The sequence below is a fragment of the Chrysochloris asiatica genome, unplaced genomic scaffold (assembly GCF_000296735.1).
Source record: "Chrysochloris asiatica unplaced genomic scaffold, ChrAsi1.0 scaffold00156, whole genome shotgun sequence".
NCBI lineage: Eukaryota > Metazoa > Chordata > Mammalia > Afrosoricida > Chrysochloridae > Chrysochloris > Chrysochloris asiatica.
This window is the reverse complement of record NW_006408674.1, coordinates 5,833,661-5,854,294: the sequence shown is the minus strand read 5'-3', so window position 1 is coordinate 5,854,294 and position 20,634 is coordinate 5,833,661. Positions and strand designations below refer to the sequence as shown.

General features: G+C 40.5%; 1 protein-coding gene across 1 annotated transcript in view; it reads left to right on the top strand.

The window, feature by feature from the left end:
- The window catches only part of ADAMTSL3 (ADAMTS-like 3), a 465,021-nt gene that overhangs the window by 294,833 nt on the left and 149,554 nt on the right, over positions 1–20,634 (top strand). Inside the window, exon 16 of the mRNA XM_006870947.1 lies at positions 7,131–7,260. Coding sequence (XP_006871009.1) covers positions 7,131–7,260 — 130 coding nt within the window. The remainder of the gene's footprint in view (positions 1–7,130; positions 7,261–20,634) is intronic.

The following is a 20,634-nucleotide window of genomic DNA, read 5'->3' as shown; positions in this document are numbered from 1 at the left end:
CTGAGCAAATAATCTGGAAAGCTGGACAGTGTAATGAAGAACATGCCATCAGGACTGAAGGAAGACTCATTAGCAATTTACAAGATACAGATGCTACAACCTTGCTTGTTGAAAGCGAAGAGGACTTAATATACTTATTGATGATGATCAAAGACTACAGTTTCAGTATGGATTGCACTTCAACGTAAAGAAAATAAACAGCCTCACTTAAATGGAGAAAAGATTGACGTTGTCCAAGACTTCATTTTGCTTGGATCCCCAGTCAGCAGTCCTGGAAGCTGAAGTCAAGAATTCAAAGGACGTATTGTATTAGGCAAATCTGCTACACAAGTCCTCTTCAAAGTATTCAAGAGCAACAATGTCAGTTTGAGGACTAAGGTGTACATGACCCAAACCATGGTCTTTTTAATAGCTTCATATGCATGTGAAAGTTGTACAATGAATAAAGAAGACTTTAGAAGAACTGATGCATTTCATTTCTGGTGTTAGTGAGGAATATTTTGAAAGCACCTTGGAGTGCCTGAAGAACAAACAATTCTGACAGAAAAATGAAGTGCAACCAGAATGCTCCTTCGAAGCCAGGGTAGTGTGGCTTTGTGTCTCATACTTATCAGGAGGGACCAGTCAGTTCCTAGAGAAGGACATCATGCTTGGTAAAGTAGAGGGTCAGGGAAAAAGGGAAGACTCCCAACAAGATGGATTGACACAGTGGCAGCAGCAATGAGCAACAAAATAACCATGTTGAGGCTGGCGCAGGACTAGGCAGTGTTTCATTCTGTTGTGCTGTGAGTCAGAACCAACTCGATGGCACTTAACAACAAGAGATTTGCCAGCTACCTCAAGTCGTTCCTTAAAAGCTCTCATCAGTTTGGTGCACTGTACAACTTGCATCCTAACACCAACCATGATACTGTTCTTCGATGCTTCTTTGGGCCCATGGTATCATATGCTTCTTCGCTGTTTCATTAGCTGAGAGTTTATATTGGCATGCTAGCTGATTAGCAACTATTCTTTACAATATAGCCCTAGGTAGCATTGGGTGTCTTTATATATTTTTAATATAATTATTTCTGAAACAAAGATCATTATTATACAAAGCAGCACTATATAAAGTGGACCTTTTGTTCTTTTGTAGATTTTGGTATCAAGGCTATAGTAATTTTGCAAGAGGTTTGGGAGCTTTCCATATTTTGAGTAATCTTGTATAGTTTATATTATAGAAATTACCTGTTTGTTAAAAGCTAGAAAGAATTGGTTCTTACAGCTTTCTAAATCCAATTCTGTTTTTTTCCTTCTTGCAGGTAAGATTAAAGGGTGCATCATGGTTAAATCTCTTACATCATTTTCAAATTTCCCCTTACTTATGGTTATATTCTATTTCAATTCTTTGTTTGTGAGCACATCCCATAATTTATATTTGCTTGGAAAAAAGTTATCCATTTCACTAAGTTGTTGAAATTTACCGTCTACTGTTGTTCATCTTGTCTCAAATTGTTTTGAGCTTCTCTCTCTCTTTTTTTATTGTCTTGCACAAATAATCTGTTACTCTCTGACTTAGGAGTGTTATAAGAAATTAGTTTCTGAAAATCCTTATGGTTAGATGCAGGGGATTTAATTAACCTAGCAACAACAATTATTTATGACTCACAGAACATTACTTGCGTAATTTACTGGCTTTTAGAACATATTTTACCTCTTTATGGACTGATAAGAATACATTTTGAAGCACATGGGTGCTTAACAATATGATATTATGTGTACTCCTATGGCCTAAGGGGCACTGGTGGCACTGTGGGTCAGGTGTGGGACTCCTAACTGCAAGGTTGGTGGTTCAAACCTACCAGCTGCTCCGTAGGACAAAGATGAGGCTATTTATTCCTATAAAGATTTACGGTCTCAGAAACCCTATATAGGATCACTATGAGTTCAGGTTGACTTGATGACAGTGGCCTTAGTTTTTGGGGGGAGGATCCAAGGTTATTTGATTATTAAATAAACATAATCTTACTTTTCAAATAATTTTTTACCTTTATTTTATAACTTGATGTATTAAACATTAAGTGGTTCCTTAAAGGTCCTGCTGTAGGTTGTGTTCATTTTTTCTGGTATTCTTAACATTGGAATTGTGTGTGCGTTTGTGTGTGTGTGTATCTTATTACTAGTGGTCATCAAGCCAATTCCAACTCATGGCAATCCATGTGTGTCTGAATAGAACTGTGATTTATAGAATTTAAAGTGGTTGATTTTCAGACGTCAAATGCCAGGGCTTTTTTTCCAAGGCACGTCTGGATAGCTTCCATACTTTTGGTTAGCAGCCAAGCGTGTTAACTCTCTGCATTACCCAGTTAGCATGCCACTGAGTTGATTCTGACTCGTGGCAACCCCACAAGTTTTTACCCAGGGACTCCTGGGTGTTCCGAGGTGTACAGATAGCTTGGTTGAGGCTTCTGACCTCCTCCTCTAACTGCACAAGAAGGTAAGAGAAACATTATTAGCAGCATCAGCCCAAATTTGATTTCTCTGATGCTGAGGTCAGGCGTACCTCTTCTATTTTCCCAGTTCCTCTGATGCTGAGGTCAGGCGTACCTACCTCTTCCAGTTTACCAATTCTGATCCCAACGCTCCCTCCCACAAAGGCCTCTCCTTTCCACTGAGTCCAGTGATTCACTCTAGTGTCCACACAGAATGCAGTGAATACAAACAGTTGTGGGGTTTATCGGGGAAGTAATAGGTTACAATTTAGGATCAGGAAAAGCTCAGTTTTTTTGGTCAGAGAAGATCCTTCTCAGCTGTGCCACAAGCAGGTCTCTCTCTCTCTGGCCCTTAGCCCCTCAGCTCCTCAGCCACTGTGGCCTCTTGGGCCAGCCCAGCCTCTGCCCTGTTACAATGCTCTTTAGTTCCACCAAAAAGCACTCACAGGCAGTTTACTCGGCTTTCTGTTCTGTGGGCAGAAAACCCACTGTGCCAATTCAAGACACTCTTCTGGTTCTGTTGGCACCATTTATCTGCTACGTCATCTCTCTGTCTTACGCCATCTCTGGTTACGGCTCTCTGTCTCATAGTCCAGCAGGCTCCCATGGCAGGGACTCTGGGTCCTAGGGACATGCTCTCTCCTGTTTCTTCTTGGTGGTAGTCGCCCCCCCAACACACACACCACTTCCAGGTGGCATTGCAAACTGACCAATCCCCTCATTAGAGTTCCATACACCTTATTTGCATTGCCTTTTTACAAAAGCATTTATACAATTGATGATTACATTGCAAAAATTAAATGTGAAGGATGCTGTCTCATACCATCAAATACATGTTAGAAAAATCACGTCAAAATTTGAAACTTGTTTTATATTTGATCCTTTCTAAATGAAAATTGTTTTATATTTGATAGATTCTAAATGCATAGTTTCAATTAGTATCTAAAATTTGTTAGATATAAGAAGAAACAAACTTATTTTTATAATTTTTATTTTTGAAGATACATGCTTGATGAATGAACTCTCTTGAAGAAATAAATGTCAAAGTCACATTGTTAGATGAGCAGGTGGGGTGTAAAAACATTGTTGAGGCCATCTTTAGAAAATGCAACCTACCCCAATAATTAGATCTCTGGGTGATACCGTTTGCACTCCGCTGGTAACCAAGAAGAGGTTGACAATTCCAACGTACCCAATGGCACTGTGGAAGAAAAGGCTTGGCAAATTGCTCCCGTAATGACTGTTGTTATTGTTTGTTGCTATAGACTAGAACTGCTCCATAGAGTTTTCAAGGTTGTGACTTTCCAAAGCAGACCATCTGTCTTCCCAAGTGCCTCTGAGTGAGTGTATGCCTTTCAGTTAGTAGCTGAGCCCTTAATGGTTTGCATCACCCAAAAACTCTACGGAGCAGTTCCGTTCTCTAATACATGGGGATGCCATGAGTTGAAACTGATTTGACGTAGTGGATTTAGTTTTGGGGATCTTACCCCAATAACTAAGGAGCTCTGGTAGCATACTGGTTATGCCTCAGGCTACTAACCTCAAGGTCGGCATTTCGAAACTACCAGCGCTTCTGCAGGAGAAAGATGAGGCGTTCTGCTCCCTTGAAGATTTACAGCCTCAGAATCCCTGTACAGGGTTGCTATGAGTCAGAACCGACTCCATGGTACGTAACCACAACAACACCCCAATAATTATCCTAAATTAAATTAAATTGCTTTCAGTGAACTTGTTTAAAGGCAGAGAAGTGTGTAACAATCACAAACTCACCTACTACCATCAAGCCTCTTCTGAATCATAGTGACACTGTGTATGATTTCCCAGACTGTAAATCTTTACAGGAGCAGAGAGCCTCATCTTTCTCCCTGGTGAAGAGAGACTGGTGGTTTGAACTGCCAACTCTATGGTTAGCAGTCAGGTGTTTGGCATCCTGGTAGCATAATGATTATACACTGGACTCTAATACTCTGTAATTCAGCAGTTAGAATCTACCAGCCGCTCCGCGGGAGAAGCATGAGGCTTTCTGTTCCTATGAAGATGGACACCTTGTACAGGGTCACTGTAAGTCAGAACCGACTTGATGGCACACAACCAGCCAACCAACCACCAGTCCAGTGCTTATCCTACAGCACCACCGGGGCTCCTTGTAATAGTCACAAGTGTTGGAAAATTCCAACCAAAATGGATAAAATGAAATAGATTTGGTGATTTAAGGGACACACATTCAACCACTAGGAAATGTTCCCAAATAGCCTATGATTATGTTCTTTGAAGAGTTTTGATTATAAATTAAAATATATGTGGAAGATAACCGAGTATTTTCTAAGATAAAAGGAAATAAGACCTGCTGTTGTTGTTAGTTGCCATCGGTACCGACTCATAGCGACCCTATACACAACAGATCAAGACACTGCCCGGTTCTGGGTCAACCTCACAGTTGTTGCCACGCTTGAGCCCATTGATGCTGCCACTTGGCCAATCCATCTCGCTAGGGCTCTTCCTCTTTTTCTCTGACCCTATACCTTACCAAACATGATATCCTTCTCTAGTGACTGGTCCCTCCTGACAATATGTCTTAAGTCTCAGAGACGAAATTTTGCCATCCTGTCCTCCAAGAAGCACTCTGGCTGCACTTCTTCCAACACAGACCTGTTGGTTCTTTTGGCAGCCCATGGCACTTTCAATATTCTCCAACACCATTACTCAAAGGGCATCAGTTCTTCTATGGTCTTCTTTATTCACTGTCCAGCTTTCACATACATATGAGGTTGTTGAAAATACCATGGCTTGGGTCAGGCGCACCTTAATCCTCAAGCTGACATCTTTGCTTTTCAACACTTTTAAAAAGTCTTGTGAAGCAGATTTGCCTAATGCAATACGTCATTGGATTGCTTGACTGCTGCTTCCATGAGTGTTGATGGTTGATTCAAGAAGAATGAAGTCCTTGACAACTTCATTCTTTTCTCCATTGATAAGAATGTTGTTTATTGGTCCAGTGGTAAGGATTTTTGTTTTCTCTAGGAAATTAATATCTTATCTGTGTCCCTATAAAATTACTAAGGAAGTTTTGACATTTACAAATGAAATCCACACTTACTAAGTCATAAGGATGTGTCATCTCAGTGTTGATTAAAAAACTGATGGAAGATTTGTGTACATTTAAGACTGTATTTCAGCTGTGATGGGGAACATAAAATTATAGCTGAAGGCAGCAGGAGAAAATTTACTAGAAGGGCTAAACATCACAAATATATATATTATGTGTATTTTTGGCTAATACTCTGTAAAATACTGTAAAATGGTTGAGTTGAAACATGGCATTTGGAAAAAGAACCACAGCCTTATAACATAATGGAATGTACGTTCTTGCATGAAACTGAATACATTTGCATATTTTCAAACAGCATAGTCAATTGCTATTAGAGTTTTTATTTGACTTCTTTTCATCAAAAGTTTGATTTATATTTTTGTCCAGTTGTGATTTCCCAATAATTCTTTTTGTTTCCGTGAATAGAGAATAGTGGTAAAGAGCGTGGGCTTTGGGATCAGATATACCTGTCTGATCTCAAAAGAAAAATAGGCATGTAAAAGTTCATATTTTGTATGAGGAGCAATCACTGCTTTTGGGAGCTGGTTGGATTACATTTTGGAATCCCCAGTGTACAAAAGAAAGATTACTGAATTAGGAAACAAGAAATCTAATTTCTACTTTTGATTCTACCACATTTTTTTAAACTGTCGTTGGTTTCAACCACAAGGCTGACAGTTCAAGCTCCGTTCAGCAGCTCCTCAGAAACCTTGTACAGGGTCTCTATCAGTCGGAACCGACTTAACCAACTCAACAACAACGTCTCTTTATGAAGTTCTAGTGTGACACTGTAGGGCAAGCACTAGACTGCTAATCGCAAGGTCAGCGGTTCAAACCTACCAGCCGCTAAGAAACCCTATACAGGGTCTCTGTGAGTTGAAACCAACTTGGTGGCATTTAACAACCACAACATCTCTTTAGACCTTATCATTAAATGGAGCTAGGGATAGCCTTCTTTTGACCTCACAAAATTACTGTGAACTCAAAAAAATAATATAGCTTTACTTTGTACCATCCAAAGCTTTTTCCCATCGGAGCAAATGCTGTTACTTTTGTTAGCAAGAGAAATATTATTAACTCTGATAATAGTGACAAGGAACTGAAAACCATAATTAAAACATTACTAAAGGTTATACACCAAATTTAGCATCTTTGCAAGGATATAGAGAAAGTGTTATTATTTAACAGCTGATAGGAAAATTCCTGTAGGGAAACTATTGTACATGTTTCAAAGACATACCTTGATGATTTACTTGAATGACCTGTTGTTGTTATGTGCTGTGGAGTCTGTTCCTAGCTCTGAGTACATTTAAAATGCAGATAAACCTGAAGGTAAGTGTGGAGTTAGGGGTGCTCTTTAATGTTTCAGGGTGAGTAAATGTGCAGGGATTTGTCAGAGGGGTTGCATATAAAAGATGAATGAAGAGAGACCTCAGATAATGAAATGTAACCATGTGATATAGTCTAAAGGGTAGTGGCCTAAGGATGAGGAGATCCAAGACCTTAGCCCATCCCTGCTTCCCCCAGCAAACTACTCTTCCTTACTTGTGTTTTCAATTTCCAACCTCCAGGCCATCAAGAAGCCATAGCAGTGTGCTTACACACCCAGACCCAACAAACAGTCAATGACACGTTGTGTGATGCAGCCCACCGTCCCCCAGCTATGAGCCAGGCTTGTAACGTGGAGCCCTGCCCACCCAGGTATGTTACCTTGTGCTCCTGGGACACATTGTGTCTGGTGCTGCCATCTCCCCTGGACGTGTATGTAGGTAGAGACTTGTGGCTTCACCCAAGGTAGAATGGGGAACCTGCTTTGGAATTTTCTCTTCTCTGCTCAAGATATGCTCCAGCCAAAGTCTTACTTAGATCTTTTCTCCAATGTTGCCACAATGAGCAAAAATTCTCTTTAGCTTGCCATTTGTTTGCATCAAAAACAAATGAACATAAACTGCCCGCTGCTGGAAAAACCATGAAGTCAGCAGGTTTGTTGTCTCTCCTCTCCCTGTCTTCTTGAGGGAACTTCTTCCTTTAATGTCTCACCAATTAGCAAAGGACCTGAGGTCCTGTGGATTTTTGTTGTTAATTAAGTGCCATCATTGTTTACAACTCTTAGCGACCCTATACGTAGGGTTTCTGAAGAGCCGGTGGGTTTGAACTGCCAACTTTGTACTTCACAGTCCAGTGCTGATCCTACAGCGTCACACCAGGACTCTGGGCTAGAGTTTGGCACAGTTGAATTCTAGGGCTCCTTACCTAGTTGATTGTTGATGTTAGGAGGGGCACTGGTGAGTTTGAACCGCCGACTTGGCGTTCCAGTCCTTATCCTGCAGTGCCACCTCAGAAGTCCAGAAAACAACAAAAACAAAACAAGCCACTGCCATACGTCGATTCTGACTTATAGCAACTTTATATTGGGCTGCTGAGACTAAACCTTGATAGCAGCAGACAGCCTCATCTTTATCCCAAAGAGTGGCTCATAAGTTTGAATCTCCAATGTTGTGGTTTGTTGTTGTTGTTATTGTGGTTGTCAGGTGCCATCGAGTCAGAACCGACTCATAGCGACCCCATGCACAGCAGAACGAAACAATGTCCGATCCTGGGCCAACCTCACTACCGCTGCCACACTTGAGTCATTCAATGATGCCACCTGGCCAATCCATCTCATTAGGGGTCTTCCTCTTTTTCTCTGTCCCTCCACCTTACCCAGCATGACATCCTTCTCCAGCGACTGTTTCCTCCAGACAGTATGTCCAAAGTATGAGAGACGAAGCTTAGCCATCCTGGCCTCCAAGGAGCACTCTGGCTGCACCTCTTCCAAAACAGATCTATTGGTTCTTTTGGCAATCCATGGCACTTTCAGTATTCTCCTCCAACACCACAACTCAAAGGCATCAATTCTTCTATGATCTTCCTTATTCACTGTCCAGCTTTCACATGCATATGAGGCTATTGAAAACACTATGGCCTGGGTCAGGCGCACCTTAGTCCTCAAGCTGACATCTCTGCTCTTCAATACTTTAAAAAGTTCCTGTGCAGCAGATTTGCCCAATGTCGTCTGATCTCTTGACTGCTGCTTCCGCGAGTGTTGACAGTTGATCCAAGAAGAATGAAGTCCTTGACAACTTCAATCTTTTCTCCGTTGATAAGAATGTTTTTTATTGGTCCGGTGGTGAGGATTTTTGTTTTCTTGACATTGAGATGTAATCCATACCGAAGGCTGTGTTCTTTGATCTTCATCAGTAAATGTTTCAAGTCCTCTTCACTTTCAGCAAGCAAGGTTGTATCATCAGCATATCGCAGGTTGTTAGTGAGTCTTGTGGTTATCAGGCCAATATTTAATCTATAATGCCACCAGGCTGTTTCCATAAAGATAGGGAAATCCTACAGGGCAGTTGTGCTTTGTCCTTTAGACTAGCTCTGAGTTGGAATCCACAGGCCGGTACAAAGATGCACACCACAGTAACCTAGTTTAAGGAGTAGCATTTGTCATCCATCTCATCATTTCTATTCTTATCCTCCCCCATTTCAGGACTTGAATAATCAATTCCTAACCCACAGTGTAGGGGAGTGCTGTGGCTCTCTAGGATAAGCATAGAACTGCAAACCACAAGGTCGGCGGTTCAAGCCCACCAGCCACTCTGCAAGAGAAAGACGAGATTTTCTGCTCCCGCAAAGATTTACAGCCTCTGAAACCCTATGCAGGGTCGCCATGAGTCAAAACCAACTCAAAGGCACCTAACAATGACAACCCACCCACAGCTCTGTCAGGGCTCCTTACCTAGCTTTCCAGCCTACAGGTCCGGGTTAGCATCCCACTGCTAAAGTCTATCTTCATGTGAATCTGCAAATAGCTTTTCTTCAATTTATCATTTCATTTCTATGTTTTTACCTTGTTGTTGTTAAGTGCCATTGAGTTGGTTCTGACCCATAGTAACCCTATATAGGATTTCTGTTGAGTGGCTGGTGAGCTTGAACCACCAATCTTGTGGTTCAAACCAACTTTGCAGTCCAGTGCATTAACCCATAGTGCCATCAAGTTGGTACCAACTCATAGCGACATTAGGGAAATTCTTCCCCTAAAGTCTCACCAGGAGCCTTAGTGCGGTGTATAATGATAATGTGCTGGGCTGCAAGGTCAGTTTGAGCCACAAGGTCAGCAATTCGAACCCACCAACTGCTCCTTGGAAACCCTATACAGGGTCACTATGAGTCAGAACCGACTCAACAGCACTTAGCAACAACACCAACATCTCACCAATTAACACAGGATCTGATAAGAGAAGGAAACAGCCTGGTCCTACACCAACCTCACAATCGTTGCTACCTTTGAGCTGACTGCAGCTGCCACTGTGTCAATCCATTTCATGGGGTCTTCCTCTTTTTCTCTAACCCTCAACTTTTAAAAAAGATGATATTCTTCTCCAGGAACTGGTCCCACCTCATAATAAGTCTGAAGTATGAGAGACCAAGCCTGGCCATCCAGGCTTCCAAGGAGCACTCTGGCTGTACTTCTACCAACACAGATTGGTTTGTTCTTTTGGCAGTTCATGGTACTTTTAATATTATCTTCCAACACCATAACTCAAAAGCATCAATTCTTATACAGTCTTCCTTATTCACTGCCCAGCTTTCACATGCATATGAGGTTATTGAAAATACCATGGCTTGGGTCAGGTACACCTTAGTCCTCAAGCTGACATCTTTACTCTTCAACACTTTAAAAAGGTCTTGTGCAGCAAATTTGCCTAATGCAATACATTGTTGGATTTCTTGACAGCTGCTTCTATGAGTGTTGATAGTTGATCCAAGAAGAATGAAGTTCCTTGACAACTTCAATCTTTTCTCCATTGATAAGAATGTTGTTTATTGGTCTAGTTCTATATACAGGTTCCTAATGAGCACAAGTTTCAGAGTCTACTCAGATATCCAATTTGGTCTTTTCCTTCTTTCTTTTCTTCTTAATGACCTTTTGCTTTCTTCCTGTATGATGTTCTTGATGTCCTACCACAACTCCTCTGGTGTTCTGTCTTTAGTGTTTAATGTATCAAGTCTGTTCTTCAGATGATCTCTAAATTCAAGTGGCATATGTTCAAGGTCATATTTTGGCTCTTGTGGGTTTGTTTTAATTTTCTTCAGCTTCAGCCTCAGCTTTCTTATGAACAGTTGAGGGTCTGTTCCACAGTCTGCCCCTGGCCTTGTTTGGCTGATGATATGGAGCCTTTTTCACCATCTCTTTCCACATATGTAGTCAGTTTGATTTCTGTGTGTTCTATCTCATGAGGTCCATGTGTATGGTCATCTTTTATGTTGTTTAAAAAAGGTATTTGCAATGAAGAAGTCGTTGGTCTTTCAAAAGTCTACCATGCGATTTCCAGCATCATTTTTATCACCAAGGCCATATTTTCCAACTACCGATTCTTCCTTTTTGTTTTCAACCTTTGCATTCAAATTGCCAGTGATTATCAATATATCTTAACTGCATATTTGATCAGTTTCAGATTGAAGAAGTTGGTAGAACTCTTCTTTTTCATCCCCACCGGTTTTAGCGGTTGGTGCATAAATTTGAATAATAGTGGTATTAACTGGTCTTCCCTGTAGGCGCATGGATATTATCCTATCACAGACAGCGTTGTACCTCATGACTGATCTTGATATGTTCTTTTTGATGATGAATGTGATGCCATTCTTCTTCAATTTGTCATTCCCATCATAGTAAACCATGTGATTGTCAGATTCAAAATGTCCAATACCAGTCTATTTCAGCTCACTAATGCCTAGGATATCAGTGTTTATGCATTCCGTTACATTTTTGACAATTTCAAATTTTCCTAGATTCATACTTGGTATATTCCATATTCTAATTATTAATGAATGTTTACAACTATTTCTCTTCATTTTGAGTCGTGCCCCATCAGCAAATGAAGGTACTGAGGGCTTTACTTCATTTCTGTCATCATGGCCAACTGTATTTTGAGGAGACAGCTCTTCCCCATTCACATTTTGAGTGCCTTCCAACCTCAGGGGCTCATCTTCTGGCACCGTATCTGACAATATTCTTGTGCTCTTCATTATGTTTCAGTATTCAAAATTTTGGTGCTGACCATGTTCCACTGCTGGTCATAAGGCTTTCAGTGACTAAATATTCAGAAGTTGCCTGCTTCTGCTCCTTCCTTAGTCAGTCTTCATCTGAAAGCTCAGCTGAAACCTGTCCACCATGGGTGACCCTGCTGGTATTTAAAATACCCATGGCACGCTTCCAGAATCACAGCAACATGGGAGCCACCACAGTAAGACAAACTGACAGATGACTGGATATTAGTGCGTCTTTAGTTTCTTTTCCAAACATACTCAGAGTGTCCTTCAGAACCATTGGTTTAAAGTCCCAGAATGCTAGGATTTTACAAAGATGTTTTAAGGATGCCACAATCCTTAAACCCTTTTCTATGTACTGTTTTCAAAACAGCAGCGTGAACTCATTCATTATTTATACAGTAAAACCTGTGCAAGCTGGAACCTGTGTAAAGCTGACACCTGTCTCATAGAGAGCCATAGGAAAGTGCTGAGACTGCGGTGGTTAAGGCAGACAACTTGCGAAACCTGGAAAAAACAAGGCAATCCCATCCAATTCTGGCTCTCAAAGGTGTCACTGTACCTATTCATACTTTATGTCAAGTGTTGGCTGTTTCAAAATGTGAGCACGTTTTGTGAAAAGTAATACAATGGCAATTGTGAGGATGGAGCAAGACCAGGCAGTGTTTCATTCTGTTGCTGTGAGTCAGATACAACTCAATGGTACCTAACAATAACAGCTGATCTTGTTCTTATTAATACCCTGGAGCTCATTCATAAATACACAAATGAATGAATAATAAGCAAATACCCTTGTTTACCATATGTGAGAACTGAATTGTCATCCCTGGTGAGATTCCCATGAATGCATATTCCTATCACCAAGGCCATAATTTTCCAACCACCAATCCTTCCACTTTGTTTCCAACTTTTCATTCTAATCACCAGTAATGATCAGTACATCTTGATTGCATCTTTGATGAATTTCAGACTAAAGAAGTTGGTAGAATTCTGCAATTTCATCATCACTGGCTTTAGTGGTTGTTGTGTAAATTTGAATAATGGTATTAACTGGTCTTCCTTGTAGGCACATGGATATTATCCTATCACAGACAGCGTTGTACCTCATGACTGCTCTTGATGATGCTTTTTGATGATGAATGCGACGCCGTTCCTCTTCAATTTGTCATTCCCGGCATAGTAAACCATGTGATTGTCAGATTGAAAATGGCCAATACCAGTCCATTTCAGCTCACTAATGCCTAGGTTTTTTTGTTTATATGTTCCATTTCATTTTTGACAATTTCCAATTTTCCTAGATTCATTCTTCATACATTCCACATTCTGATTACTAATGGATTTTTAAAGCTGTGTCTCTTCATTTTGCATAGCAATTAATCTACCACAATGTAAAAGGATCTCTGGTAGCATAGTGGTTACAAATTAGGCTGCTAATCTCATGGTCAGCAGAAACTACCAGTGGTTCCACAGGAGAAAGATGAGGCTTTCTGCTCCCTTAAAGATTAACAGCCTCAGAAACCCTATACAAGGTCACTATGAGTCGAAACCAACTCCACGGCAGTTAGCAACAATTCGTCACCAGAGTTCTGTCCTCTGTCTTTAGCACAAACCATTGGAAATGAAGATGGGGGTGAAAATTGGACAGGAGGCAATTAAAATGGAAAAGATGAGAACAGATAACATCATGTAAGTAATTTCTGATGAGAGTGGCTTGATTATCAGAGCATCAAGAGAGGCCCTGAGAATGTTGGTGAAATTCAGGGTTTTTAATGGTCCTTTAATCATTTGATTATGAAAGTGATGAATATCATAGCATGTCATCATGTTTGTTTGCTTTTTCAGAAAATAAATGCCAAAATGCAAAGCAATCAATTCACAATTGATTCTGTTTATTCTAGAAATCAGTATTCATAGTTGTAGTTGCAACTTAAATTATGTTCAATGTATGATAACTTGATTTCTTAAGTCTTCATTTAGTTTTTCAAGACAAAGCCCAAATCAAACACTTCCTCCTCCATTTAACATGTAATTCTGGCCCCTTATTAAAGCAATTACATTAAAGTGCCTTTTCTGGTTTCTGTTTTCCTCTGATAACCCAGTTCTGGCATTCTCGACAACGTATTTCTCAATATTTCACAGCCACTGCCTTCAGTGCAGTATGTTTCACTGTTACTGTTGCTTTTAAGTGTCGTCAAGTCGGTTCCAGCTCATAAGACCCTGTATAGGGTTTCCAAGAAGCAGCTGGTGGGTATGAATGCCTGACCCTGTGGTTTGCAGTTCAAACCCACCAGCTTAATTTAGACATGGTAAGCCTGAAATGCTTCAATATCAGGTGAAAAAGAGTCCACACTCCTAGTGCTGTCCCATGTGATTCATCCACACTGTGTGACTATGGCAGATCTTTCTACATTGCAGAAGGCTTATACCAACCTCCCACATAAAACCCCTTAGCGACTTTCTTCCACCTGTGGATTTGAAAATCCACACTGCATTTTGGTCTATAAAGCTTGTTGTGATCGTGTAATCTATTACTAGAACCACACCCCCTGTCACCATGTCTCCTGTCATCAGCACACCCCTCACACACACCCTGAGGAACTGTCTCAGCACTCACATTGAATTCCTCACTATGTATGACCCATGCTTACTCATGCTTTCCAGGCCTTTGAACATACTGAATTATCTTTCTCCTAAAGTCTTCTCCTATCATAAAGTAACTTAATCCCCTCCCATAAAAGTTACCATGGACTCACTGATACCATGATCTCCAACAGAATATAAATACAATCCTAACCTGAGACACTTGGTGGAACATTACCCTACAGAGTCAAATGGGATCTAGGACTAGATCAGGGGAAAAGGGGTGGAGTCCCATTGTGTTTTCCTCAAGGAATTCCAGGCAAGTCTCTTAGCTTCCTGAACCTAGTCTCTTAATCTGAATAATGAGGAGAGGTATTGGATGTTGGTCTCTTTGAAGGTCCCTGGTTAGTACAAGTGGTTTGTGATCAGCTACTCATGGTGTGGTGCTGTAGGATCAGCACTGGACTGTGAACCTCAAGGGTGGCAGTTCAAACTCACCAGCTGCTCTTCAGAAACCCTATACAGGGTTGCTCTAGTCAGAACCAACTTGATGACCCTTAACAACAACAACCATGGCCTAAAGATTGGTGGTTTGGATTCAGCTCTGCAGAAGAAAAGCCTGATATCTTGCTGTAAAGATTAAAGGAAATATAAACCCCTTGTTGTTGAGTTGATTCCATCTCAAGGACACCACATGTCTTACCAGATAGAACCCTGTGTACTTCATAGGGTTTTTTTTGCTGTTATCTTTTCAGAAACAAATCACTAGGCCTTTCTTCTATGGTGCCAGTGGATGGGTTCAAACCACCAACCTTCTGGATAATTCACCAGCACAAACCGCTTGCGTCACTTAGGGACCGTCCATAAACTTTGTGGCCAAGAAGCCCTATGGGGCAGGTCTTCACTGCAACAGATTGGGGATTAGGTGGTCATGAGTCAAAATCAACTCAAAAGCCAAAGGTTCAGGTTTTTCTTTTTTTGTTGTTTAGTTTGGTTTGGGGTTTGATGGGATTTTTAACACTCAGATTTCATCCTTCACTCATATCTTCAGAATTTTGCTTTTTACCCTTTTGTAGCTATCCTGATACCCATTCCTGAGTAGTTTGAAGTGCTGAGTGTTTGCTTTCGTTGTAAAACTAACAACCTTTGTTTGATCTGCTCTGGAAAGCAAGGGAGATTAGTTTAGCTTGCACTGCTCTTCTTTGCTCCAGAATTCTAAGGAAGATTTAACAATGAGCTTAGAAATGGTTTCTTAAGGCTGCTAAAGAAAGCATGAGGTTTCATTCTTGTACTAGTCTATAAGAAGTACCCCCTTCGCCTCATTACTTTGATCAATAAGAATTCTTGCACATTCTTTTCTTTAGCAATATTTTGCCCACATAACTCCCAGGCTAGGACTAATAGAGCAGACAATATATCTTGGCCACTTTGCAAAATTAAGAGTCTGTTTTTCTATGAAGGGAAATACTATTCCTCATTTCAAAGTTGCAAATTTAATAAACTTTTCAAAGATTGAGAGTTGTGTTGGAAGAAGCCCAGCAGAGACAAAGGTTTGATGCCAAAATAAAGGTAAGTTTACAAAAATGTTTTCGGTTCTAAAAACCAGCGGTGTAGGAATAACAGGAATAGGGTGTTGTACAATATTTTCCGTACAAATATTTACTGACTCCAAGGGCAATGGCAGTAAAATATCACCCCAGGGTAAAACTTACCACTGAGATTGGGTTGGACAGTCAGTGGATCTTTATTTACCCAAAGGCAAAGGTATTTGATGTGCTAGACTGAACTCTCCAAGATGGGGTATTGTATGTTTATTTGCTCTTATGGGGTTACTCCCCGTGGTCTAGCCTGTAACTGCTGAGTGTCTGCTATTCATGGAGTTTGCGTTTTCCAAGAGAGAGCCAGAGGCTTCTAGAAACATGCAGGGTTACATAATGATCCCCAAATTTTCTCTCGAGACTTCTACAGGATTCCACATTGCTAGGGAGAGGGGTCAGAGAGCACGAGGCAAGAGTGAGGTGTCTCTGTACCAATTCATTACCCACTTACTGAATAAAGACTTCTCTATTAGTCCTTTGTAAATTAAAAATCATTACCCATTTCTTGAATAAAATCACTTTCATCTCTAGTACCTTGCTCCTCTGATTCATTCCTCTAGCTACGGTGGTGATGATGGTTATATGTTCCGACTCACAGTGACCCTGAATGGGGTTTCCAAGGCTATAATATCTTTGTGGGAGCAGAAAGCCTTGTCTTTCTCCCTCACAGTGGCTGGAGGACTCACACTAATGACCCTGTGATTAGCAACCCAGTTTGTAATCTACTGTTCCTAGGGCATCTTTCTTATAGCTATACGTTTTATCACAAGATGGTCATCTTGAAGTTGCCTCAAATAAGTTAATATTTAAGCTTAATTGTTTTAATCATGATTGAAAAGCCTTCTAATGTTTCAATCTTGCAGTACAACTGTCACCGAAGCACAATCTCTGTATCTACTCTTGGTTGTTTCCCATACATTCAAAGCTACTGGGAATTTAGAAATACTATTAATGAACAGACTTCCAGTTAGGATTGGGTTGTAAATTCACAGTCCATGCCAAGTAAAGACCCATGATAGATGTGGTATAACAGGAGACACTTGAAACAATTCCCTGCACTGGGAATGGAATGGAGGACTGACGTGGTGCGTGGACTTGGACCTGAAGTTCTTTGGTCCTGAGACCCCAAAGTAGTTGGGAAAAACAGGAAAACAATTCCCATATTGAATCCATTTTAACTGCAACATCTTCCAGTATTTCTGGGCTATAGAGAAAAGTCACTAAAGTGCTCTTCAAAACACTGGTCTATATATTATTCAAGGCATTAGTGCAAAAAATGTCTTCTAAGCGAACCACTTTAGGAGACATAGTCAGAAGGTGAGGTGAAAAATAAATGAGCCTAAGAATTTAGTCAACAGAATTACACCGCTCAGGTTCATTTCTGTTGAGTTTCTATTGACCACATGGGCAAACAATTAGTACTCCTAGCTGCTTGAACTAGCAAACTGAATCCAAAATACCTAGGCAGTACAACCATGTCAGTAAAATCAGTCTCCCAGCTCACAAGTCTTCAGATTCTCTCTTCAAATGCAATCTCTCAGTTTTTCCTGACATAAAATGTTAAAGATCCTCATCACTCATCTTTGTAATTGATATCCTGAAGAAGCGGAAGTCTCATTCCAGTTAGAAGTCCAGAGATATAAGGCGAGGTAAGGGCACAAGAGAAATTGTCTTCCCCTTTAGAGCTAACCCTCTAAACAGCATCATGCAAGAGAAGAATAGCCATGTCAGATAATGACAGTGGTCACAGTATTGGCAGGGAGAAGTGGAGGGTATTGGGTATTTAGGATACTGTACTTTTCAGCCAATGCTCCTCTGTCAGTACTATCATGGCTTGCCTGTTACTGTTATGCTGGAAACTTGTTGTTGTTGTTGTTGTTGTTGTTATGTGCTGTGGAGTCAGGTCCGACTCATAGAGACCCAGTACAGGCTTTCCAAGGCTGTAAATCTTTACATGAGCAGAAAGCCTCATCTTTGTCCCACGGAGCAGCTGGTAGTTTCAAACTGCTGACCTTAAGGTTTGCAGCCCGATTCATAACCACTACACTGCCAGAGCTCTTTGCTGGAAGCTATACCACTGATATTTTAAATACCAGCAGAATCACCCATGTGGACAAGATTCAGTTGAGCATCCAGACTAAGACAGACTAGAAAGAAGGAGAGGCAGACGACTTCTGAATGGTTAGTCACTGAAAAATCTTATGAATAGCTATAGAACATTGTCAGATATAGTGCTTGAGGATGAGTCCCTCAGGTTGGAAGGCACTCAAAATATGACTGGAGAAGAGCTGCCTCCTCAAAGTAGAGCTGACCATGATGAAGCAAATGGAGTAAAGCTTTCATGACTTTCATTTGCTAATGGGACACAACTCAAAATGAGGAGCAAATGCTGCAAGCAACCATTGATATTCAGAACATGGAATGCACAAAGTATGACTAGGAAAATTGCAAGTTGTCAAAAATGAAATGGAACACATCATGATTGATATCCTAGGCATTAGTGAGCTGAAATGGACTGGTTTCACCATTTTGAATCTGACACTCATATGGTGTATAATGCTGGGAATGACAATGCAAGGGGAATGGCATCACATTCATGGTCAAAAAGAACATTTCAAGATATACCTTGAAGTACAACACTGGTTTTGGTAGGATAATATCCATGTGTCTACAAGGAAAATCAGTTAATAGTGCTATTGTTCAAATTTACATATCAAGCACGAAATCCAGTGGTGATGAAATTGAAGAATTCTACCAAATTCTTCAGTCTGAAATTGATCAAATGTGTAATCAAGATGTATTAATAATTGCTGATAACTGGAATGAGAAGGTTGGGTACAAAGAGGAAGGATCAGTATTTGGAAAATATGGCTTTGGTGATAGAAATGATGCTAGGGATCGCATAATAGGATTTTGCAAGACCAATGATTTCTACATTTCAAATACCTTTATTAAACAACATAAAAGATGACTATACACAAGGACAAGGAGCTCTGGTAGCATAGTGGTTACGAATCAGGCTGCGAACCTCAGGGTCAGCAGTTCGAAACTACCAGCTGTTCCACGGGAGAAAGATGAGGCTTTCTGCTCCTGTAAAGATTTACAGCCTCGGCGACCTTGTACAGGGTCGCTATGAGTCAGAACCGACTCCATGGCACAATAACAACAACAATAACAACATACACAAGGACCTCACCAAATGGAATACACAGAAATCTAATTGGCTACATCTGTGAAAAGAGTGGAAAAGCTCAATATCACCATCCAAAACAAGACCGGGGGTAAACTGTGGAGCAAACCTCAATTGTTCATATGTAAGTTCAAGCTCATGCTAAAGAAAATTAAAATGAGGCCATGGGAGTCAAAATATGAAATTGAATACATCCCATCTAAGTTTAGAGTCCCTTTCAAGAATAGACTTGATGCATTATACACTAATGATTGTAGGCAAGAAGAGTTGTGAGATGACATCAGAAACACCATACGGGAAGAAAGCACAAGGTCAGTAAAAGACAAAAATAGGTATCAAAAGAGACTCTGAAACTTGGAGTCCAGCATAAAGATGCTACATGGAAGAAATGAGGAAGTAAAAGAACTGAACAGAAAATTCAAAAGGATAACTTGGGATGACAAAGTCAAGTATTCTAATGAAATGTGCAAAGACCTATAGTAAGAAAACCAAAAGGGAAGAACACACTCAGTATTCCTCAGACTTAAGGAACTGAAGAAAAAATTTGTCTCAACTTGTAATATTGAAGGACTCCAAGGACAAAATATTGGATGATGCAGAAAACATCAAAAGAAGGTAGAATGATTACACAGTCACTGTACAAAAAAGAAATGGTCAATGTTCAATGACTTCAAGAGGTAGCATATGATCAAGAGCCAGTGGTACTGAAGGAAGAAGTCCAGTGAAGGAATTGGCCAAAAGCAAGGCTTTAGAAACTAATGGGATATAAGTTGGGATTTTTCAACAAACTGATGCAGCACAAGAGGCACTCACTCATCTATGCCAAAAAAAATGTTGAAGACAGCTACCTGGCCGACTGATTGGAAGACATCCATATTTTTGCCAATTCCAAAGAGGTAACTCAGTGAAATGCAGAAATAAAAGAGCACCATCATTAGCATCACCTGAATGTAAAATTTTGCTTATGATTATTCTAAAATAACTGCAACAGGATACCCACAAACAACTGCCAGAAAACTGGATTCACAAGGGAGCGTGGAAGTAGGGATATAATTGCTGACGTCAGATGGATTTTGACTGACAACAAGAATACCAGAATAATGTTTCTTCTTGTTGTTAGGTGCCATTGAGTCAAAACTGACATATAGTGACCCTGTCCATAACAGAATGAAACACTTCCCGGTCCTGCACCAACTTCACAATCGTTGCTACATTTGAGACCATTGCTGCTACCGCTGTGCCAATCCATCTCGTTGGGGGTCTTTCTCTTATTCTCCAACCCTCCACTTTACTAAACATGATATCCTTCCCCAGGGACTAGTCCCTCCTGATAAAATGTCTGAAGTATGAGAGACAAAGTCTGGCCACCTGGGCTTCCAAGGAGTACTCTGTCTGTACTTCTTCCAACACAGATTGGTTTGTTCTTTTGGCAGTATATATAGTATATATAGTATCTCCTCCAACACCATAATTCAAATGCATCAATTTTACTATAGTCATCCTTATTCACTGTTCAACTTTCACACACATATCACCGTATTGAAAATACCATGCCAAAAGATGAAAATACCATGACTTGCATCAGACCCAATGTCCAATGCTTTCTGCATTCCATTG